This window comes from Alosa alosa, chromosome 7, assembly GCF_017589495.1.
Source record: "Alosa alosa isolate M-15738 ecotype Scorff River chromosome 7, AALO_Geno_1.1, whole genome shotgun sequence".
In the NCBI taxonomy this organism is placed as follows: domain Eukaryota; kingdom Metazoa; phylum Chordata; class Actinopteri; order Clupeiformes; family Clupeidae; genus Alosa; species Alosa alosa.
Genome location: NC_063195.1, coordinates 32,879,894 through 32,887,403, shown reverse-complemented (window position 1 = coordinate 32,887,403; position 7,510 = coordinate 32,879,894). Strand labels below are relative to the sequence as shown.

General features: G+C 50.1%; 1 protein-coding gene across 9 annotated transcripts in view; it reads right to left on the bottom strand.

Annotated features, from left to right (window-relative positions):
• rptor (regulatory associated protein of MTOR, complex 1) overlaps nucleotides 1-7,510 on the bottom strand; it is a 151,358-nt gene that overhangs the window by 49,883 nt on the left and 93,965 nt on the right. For all 9 annotated transcript variants that reach the window (XM_048247335.1, XM_048247337.1, XM_048247340.1 and 6 more), the window contains exons 11-12: nucleotides 4,973-5,048; nucleotides 2,886-2,987 (exon numbers count right to left, since the gene is read on the bottom strand). In XM_048247335.1, coding sequence (XP_048103292.1) covers nucleotides 2,886-2,987; nucleotides 4,973-5,048 — 178 coding nt within the window. The remainder of the gene's footprint in view (nucleotides 1-2,885; nucleotides 2,988-4,972; nucleotides 5,049-7,510) is intronic.

Here is a 7,510-nt window from a genome sequence, read left to right as displayed (position 1 = left end):
AAGGAGTGAAGTGTTCAAAGGCAGGAAGGGGCATGTGAAAATATTTATAAAACTGGTTGGTGAGTGTTGGTGTGTGTTTGGCACTGGTCGCCCAGTGGCCAGCGTGAGGCCGGACGTTGGTGTTCCTGTGCGTCGGAGACTCGCTGCGCCTGAGGACCCGAGCAGAAGGGCTGCCCATGTTGCTGCCCACGCAAAACCAAAAAAGTGCCCCAGCAGCTATTTACGCCCCGGCCCCCGTGGGTATTATTAGACCTCAGGGTCACGCGGCTCCACTGGACCGTGACTGGACGCTGCGCTAAGGGGGAGGGAGGTCGGCGGACCGCGCCCGGGCAACCCTAACGACGACGCGGGGGGACAGGAGGCAGGTGAGGGGAGACAGAAGAAGATGAGGATGCTCTAGAGGAGGAGGAGGAGGAGGAAGAAGGAGTTCCGCTGCAGAGAGCGTCCAGAAAGAAGGATTAGTTAGTCAGCACGTGGAGGATGGCCAGGGTGACCGGGCAGTGGTAGAGTGGTGGAGAGAGGAAGTGGGAACAAGGAGCACGTGAAGAGAGGAGAGGAGAGGGAGAGGGAGAGGAGAGGAGAGGAGAGAGAGGAGAGGAGAGGAGAGGAGGGGAGAGGAGAGGAGAGGAGAGGAGAGGAGAGGAGAGGAGAGGAGAGGAGAGGAGAGAAGAGAAGAGAAGAGAAGAGAAGAGAAGAGAGGAGAGAGAGGAGAGAGTAAAGGAGAGGAGAGAAGAGAGTAAAGGAGAGGAGAGGAGAGGAGAGGAGAAGAGAGGAAAGGAGAGGAGAGGAAAGGAGAGAAGAGGAAAGGAGAGGAGAGGAGAGGAGAGGAGAGGAGAGGAGAAGAGAGGAAAGGAGAGGAGAGGAGAGGAGAGGAGAGGAGAGGAGAGAAGAGAGTAAAGGAGAGGAGAGGAGAGTAAGGAGAGGAGAGGAGAGGAGAAGAGAGGAGAGGAGAGGAGAGGAAAGGAGAGGAGAAGAAAGGAGAGGAGAGGAGAGGAGAGGAGGTGGAGGAATACTACTGAGTGAGGCTGGACAGACTGACGGTGCCCAGACGGGCAAGGTGAAATAAACATGGCAGAGATGGCAGCAGTGACACGCGCGCACACACGCACAGATCAGATATCCACAACCACAGTCTCTCACAAACATGCATGCATTTCCCCATATACACTTGCCCATGGTTTCTCACACACAAAACGTACAGATCTCTTGACACGCACACACAACACAAGCAAGCACTCCTTCGTGTACTCTCTCTCACACACACAGATAAGAACGATATAGATCCTCATAATCACTCACATGCTCATGTACATACGCCCACCCGCTCTCTCTCTCACACTCACACACACTCACAAAGTGTGTGTGGCACAGGACAGCAAGCTGTGGAGACGGGCATGACGCCAGTAGAAGACGTAAGGTGCCCGTGCCCAGCACATAAGCTGGCGCGCACGCACACCACACGCACACGCACACACACACACACACCCCTCTCCCTGCTTATTTCTCAAAGCTTCTCAGCATTGTATTACTCTGTTCCTGGTCTCCCTTTTTTGTCCTTCTCTCCTCTCTGAACATTATGGCGGATTCACTCTTTCCCCGAAAGCATTAACAACTCATATTACATAAATGTGACTTTATGCGTTTCATTAGAAGACGACTTATATAGCATCCTCATATACACAATAAATGGCAGCAAAGATCGATAGGATTCCATAAAGTTCTCAAAAACTAAATTCTGTTCAGTTAGCTGCTTGGCATTTCAGTTCAAAGCAGTTTTTCTACATTGGAACTAAACATCAAAGGACTTGCCCTTTCCAAACGTCTGAATCTGACTCACTAAATCTTTCTTGTTGGCTGTTTTTTTGTATTTTTTTTTCTGTGTGAAAAGGAAGGAAGGGAAAAAACCCAACAAATCACAGGAAGCTGCAAAACAACAATAGGATTGAGGTCTTATGCACACGTATGCGCGGCAATCTCAGCATAACACATAAATAACCCATACGTTCTCTTTCCCTAGGATGTGAGGGCCAGCTCCTCTGACACATACATACATACATACATATACAAGGAAGCATACATTTACTCACACAAGCACATTATGCAAGTCTGGTCACACTCAAACATGCACGTACACACATTTACTCACAAACACATTCTCCTCTACACACACACACACACACATACACACACACACTTATGCACATGTATGCGCGACAATCTCAGCATAACACATAAATAACCCATACGTTCTCTTTCCCTAGGATGTGAGGGCCAGCTCCTCTGACACATACATACATACATACATACATACATATACAAGGAAGCATACATTTACTCACACAAGCACATTATGCAAGTCTGGTCACTCTCAAACATGCACGTACACACATTTACTCACAAACACATTCTCCTCTACACACACACACAGAGAGTTCACATACACATGCATACACACCACTCGTCCCTCATTGCCTTTCTGCTTCCTGTGCTCTTTGTGGGTCCCTGTGGACAGGAGGTGGAGGAGGTGGTGAAGGAGGAGGAGGAGGAGGGCGTGGGAGCTGAGGCAGGGGGAGGCGAGGAGACGCGCACACACACGCCCGCCACCACCACTGCTCCTGCCCCCGTCAAATGCCCCCCCCTGCTCTTCTCCTCCTTCCCGCTCACATCAAGTGCCAATTCCAGGGCAGAATCAAAGCTCCCGCAGTCCCATATATCTCAAGTTTACAGCCCTCCATCACGGCCACGCTCAGCCAGCCTGACGGCAGCCAGACCAGGGAAGCTAACTGCTGGGGTTTTATGGGGCATGTGTGGGTGTGGGTGTGGGGATGATGAGGCTGCTGAACACGGGGGTGGGGGTGGACTACAGCTCCCAGAATGCCACCAACCTGCAGGACGATGGGGAGCTGCTCCGGGGGGTTCCTGTTCTCCACGCCCATGGTGAGCCACACCTGGAAGGCCGTCAGCTGCTCAGCGAAGAAGGGACTGTGCTTTAGGGGGGAGAAACACACACACACAAAAAAAGTCTCATTTCACGGCACTAGATATCCAATGATGAAAAACTACACACAAACCACACACTTTCAGGCACCTGGCCAGCAACCAGTATTGATCGGAGCACCATTACATAAGCCCCTACATAATGGAGGCATCTCCTTCGTGCTTTCTGAGATCAGTTGCCTCTGGCTCCACAGTCTGCCTATGGACTAAAGGCTGAAGTATGGTCATAGGTCATCTCTCTCTCTCTCTCTCTCTCTCTCTCTCTCTCCTCTCTCAGTAGCAACCTCTCTCTCTCTCTCTCTCTCTCTCTCTCTTCTCTCTCTCTCTCTCTCTCTCTCTCTCTCTCTCTCTGACTCCATCAGTAGCAACCCATTTCCTCCCTCCTCCTCCCTCCTCCCTCCTCCCTCCTCCCTCCTCTCTCTCTCTCTCTCTCTCTCTCTCTCCCTCACCTCAGCCTGGGCATACAGACAGTGACACCCTGTCAGGGTTATTAATCGCGGAAGCACATAAGTTTTATCGGTCCATTAATATCAAAGGTGTGTGTGTGTGTGTGTGTGTGTGTGTGTGTGTGTGTGTGTGTGTGTGTGTGTGGTGGGGGGGGATTAAAAACAGTCGTCCCCCACCACACACCTCCGTCCCTCGCCTGGGCCCACGCGGCTGGAGAAATATTAGCGCAGCGCCGAGTAAATTCATTTGTGGATAATCAGAGTTCCCTGCAGCCATGGCTGGACGTGTCTGACCGAGTGAGGGCCCCGAGCAGGGGCCGGCCGCGACGTCATGCTGAGAGTGCTGCACACACACACAGACACACACACTCACACAGCACATGTGGAACGGTCAGAGAGTATAAAAGTCTGGCTTCAAGAAACTAAAAGTCCTACCACATATTTCTTCCACACTTTCATTAAATTAGCTGATTCTAATTAGCACAAATCCTCAGGCAGGTAGATCGACTAATTAGCGAATATTACCACAGATAGAACCAATACTCTTTTATACCTCTGGCAATCAATCAATCACCCTCAAGACAATAAGAAACTGTCTCGGTGTAGTGCCAAGTCATTAGGCTGCTTCACACATACTAATGCTGTAGAGACACTCCTCTCCCACTGTGAGTGTGTGTGTGTGTGTGTGTGTGTGTGTGTGTCTGTGTGTGTGTGTGTGTGTGTGTGTTACATGGCTCAGTACAAGTGCTTTTTCGAGTGTAGCTATGCAGAGTGTGTGTGTGTACTGTAGCTATGCAGTGTGTGTGTGTTCTAGCTGTTTGTGTGTAGACGTACAGTACACAATGCTCGTGTCACTGTCTTTATTCTGTCACACACAGTCAGTCAATCAGTCAGACGTATGTGAGATATTTATGAGAGGCACATGACTCGGTCTTACTCTGTCCACAGACAGACAGACACAGTGGAGAGGGCAGCAATGCTGAAGACAACATACAGGAAGATGCTATAGAATCAATACAGAGGGTGTGATTCGGTGCTGAATGCAGCCGTGGGCACACACACACACACACTCTCTCATGTCCGTATGTGTGTGTTTGATCAGCGGCTTAAGCACTCCCAGTGGCCCCTTGTGCAGCCCAGCACTGTAATCTTCACTGCATTACAACATGGTGGGGCATGAAAGATTAGAGTCCAGCTCTCTCCTGATAGGTACACAAGGCCCGTGGACAAACAGCTTCAGGACAAAGGGCCTCTCAACACACTTAGTCACTTCATAGTCAAGGTCAAGACAAGACACATGAGTCGCGCAGCCAAACTCAATGCTGCACCCTACAGGGTTAGCAGTGCCTCCTTAACGATCCTTAAAGAAATATGTTAAATGCCATGTTTATTTAGCATAGAGTTCTAGTGTAATTACATAGTAGAGGTTGACTAACAGAGTTAGCTGTTGTCCTGAATCAGGCTCGCATATATCATATACATGTGACAGGGCCAGACAGCTGATGCTGGCGTGATGCTGGAGGACTTACCCTGAAGGCGGTGCCCTCCTCGATGATGGTGGGGAGCTGCGAGAGGCAGATGTCCACCGCCAGGTCCCAGGCCTGCCTGTAGGGGGCAGCACACACAGAGGGTCAGAGATGAATGAATGAGTCGGATTAGGGGGGGGGCTGTTTGCGTTCAGGTTTTTACCATTACATCACTTTTCCATCTGTGTGGATAAACAGGTGACCGACGCTCAAGCCATCTGTTCCCATCCAAAATACTGATGTCACTAAGAATGCTGCTTTACGAACACACACACCACACAGCAAACTCGGAGCCTATGGAACACACATCTTCAAAGGATGGGCAGTCAAATCCCAAAGGTCCTCAGGGATGGGAGCACTCAATTCCTTAATCAATGACTCAGTGCTGAGGTGGACGCTTTGTGAGAACTGGTTTGTTTAAAACATGGAGCATTTGGAAAAAACACAGAAAGAGAGCCAGACCCTGTGGTGTGATCATGTGGAGATCTAAACACACACATAGACACACACACACACACACACACACAGACAGATGGATGAACCAGAATACTGAGGAGAAAGCGATGAAAGAAGGTTGCTTTCCCTGATTGCAGCTGGAGCATTGACACCTCGGGGGAGTGGGAAGACGCTGTCAATCACCACAGGAGCTTCATTAGCGCCTATTGATCTATCTAATGCTCAGCCTCACGCTGATAAACGACTACGGTGCTGAGTAGAAAAACAGCCCCGAGAATAAATGGTGACTGCAAACATTACCCTCGCACCCGAGTTTCCCTTACAGGAGTGAATAACATGCTAGGAATCTACAACCGTCATGTGCTAAAATCACACCGCCAATGCACCACACAATACAGTGGACATACTGTATAGGGAGAAAGATAAATGTCATTGATGCAAAAGGTCCAACATATGAGCTCTAAATACAGGTCAGTGACGGAAAACCGCTAGGCCATGAGGATGCAGGACAAGATGGCTGTCGCCTGGGCTCTGCGCTGAGCAGCGCTTGACTGATGGCTGTGAAGAGGTCTTTAAGGACGGCCGGGATGCAAACGGAACTCTGTGAAGGAGTCTTAAAGGACAGCGCGGATCTCGTCAGGCTGAGGAGAGATGCTGGGAAAGCTGCTGCTGCTGCACTGGCTTTGATCACGGAAGCTGGGAAGGCTCTGGCGGCCATATTTAATTCATGGCGTTGCGTAATGCGCATCAAAACCTCTCCACCCATTCAAGAGCCTCTTCACTGTGGCTAAATGGCCGTTGAATTTGCAGCTCTTCCCCTCCACTCTGCCCCCCATACTTTACTTTCTCTTTCCCCCAGACTCCCTCCCTCTTTCTCTCTCTCCCTCTCTCTCTCTAAAAGCCTCCACCGTAACGTTGGCCGGGTGATATTACAGCCTCAGAGGAGCTGGCGGGGACAAACTGCACATTTAGGCTTCGGCGGCCCCTCAAGCTTGTGCTTGTTTGTTCAGAACAGACGGCATCTCTGTTCCTTTCTCGTTCTGACAGCTCTGGCATTCATAGACTGCGCCGAACAGCAATCCCTGCGTCCCGAGAGAGAGAGAGAGAGAGAGAGAGAGAGAGAGAGAGAGAGAGAGAGAGAGAGAGAGAGAGAGAGAGATACAGAGAGAACGTGAGATGGAGGTCAAGATCCCAGATGCCAGTTTTGAGGTATAAAACATATTAGTTAGGGACTTGATTGCAGTGTGGTCAGAGCCTCTGAGTCAGCACAAAGATGAACACCTGCGACAGCACCTGTCTGGCTCTTACATTCAGAGGACGCTTGGAAACATTTCAGATATGTTGTACTCCAGTCAACAAGCTGGACCATTTGGCTACATTTACTTGGAAAACATAATGTACCAGCAAAATAAAAAAAAAAACGATCCTATTTACCTCTAAGTGCTTACGTACAGACAGCTTAATTAACAGGGATTGGACTTGACTCGGACTGGACTTGACCATTTCCATGACGACGTAATACATACTTTCTAACTCTGTGGTCATTCAAGTTCATTAGGCCTTCTTAACATCTTAGCAACTGCTGTAACGGCCATGGTGTGCGTCAGAGGGCTGACTTATCATTGTCATTCATCATTGTATGAAGCCGCTTCAATCTCCCAGCGCCGCATCGGGCTGGTCAGTCATCCTGTGCTGGAGACCGCCTCTGGCCCCGCGGTGCTGCAGTGGCCGCCGCCCACGCCCGGCCTCTCCCCTCTTGAGCCGCTGATGAAACCTGCACCGCCCGGCACGCCGCGGGGTGGGGGGGTTGGGGTGGGGTGAGGTTATGGGGGTTGGGGGTGGGGCGGTCAATCTTCCAAACGACTCCCCCTCGCCAGTTTATCTCTTAATGCACAACACCCCCCATATGAATATTAAAGAGAGAGCGGGTCCATTTGAATTACAATTGCTGTTTGCATCTAACTTGCTTTCACTCTCAACAGCCCACATCCCCAACCCTCTCTTTCTCTTAACACAGGCACAGTCCCGCTTCCAGTTTGTGTTGCTCTTTAAAAAAAGAATAACAAAAAAAAATCTCTTCTTTAT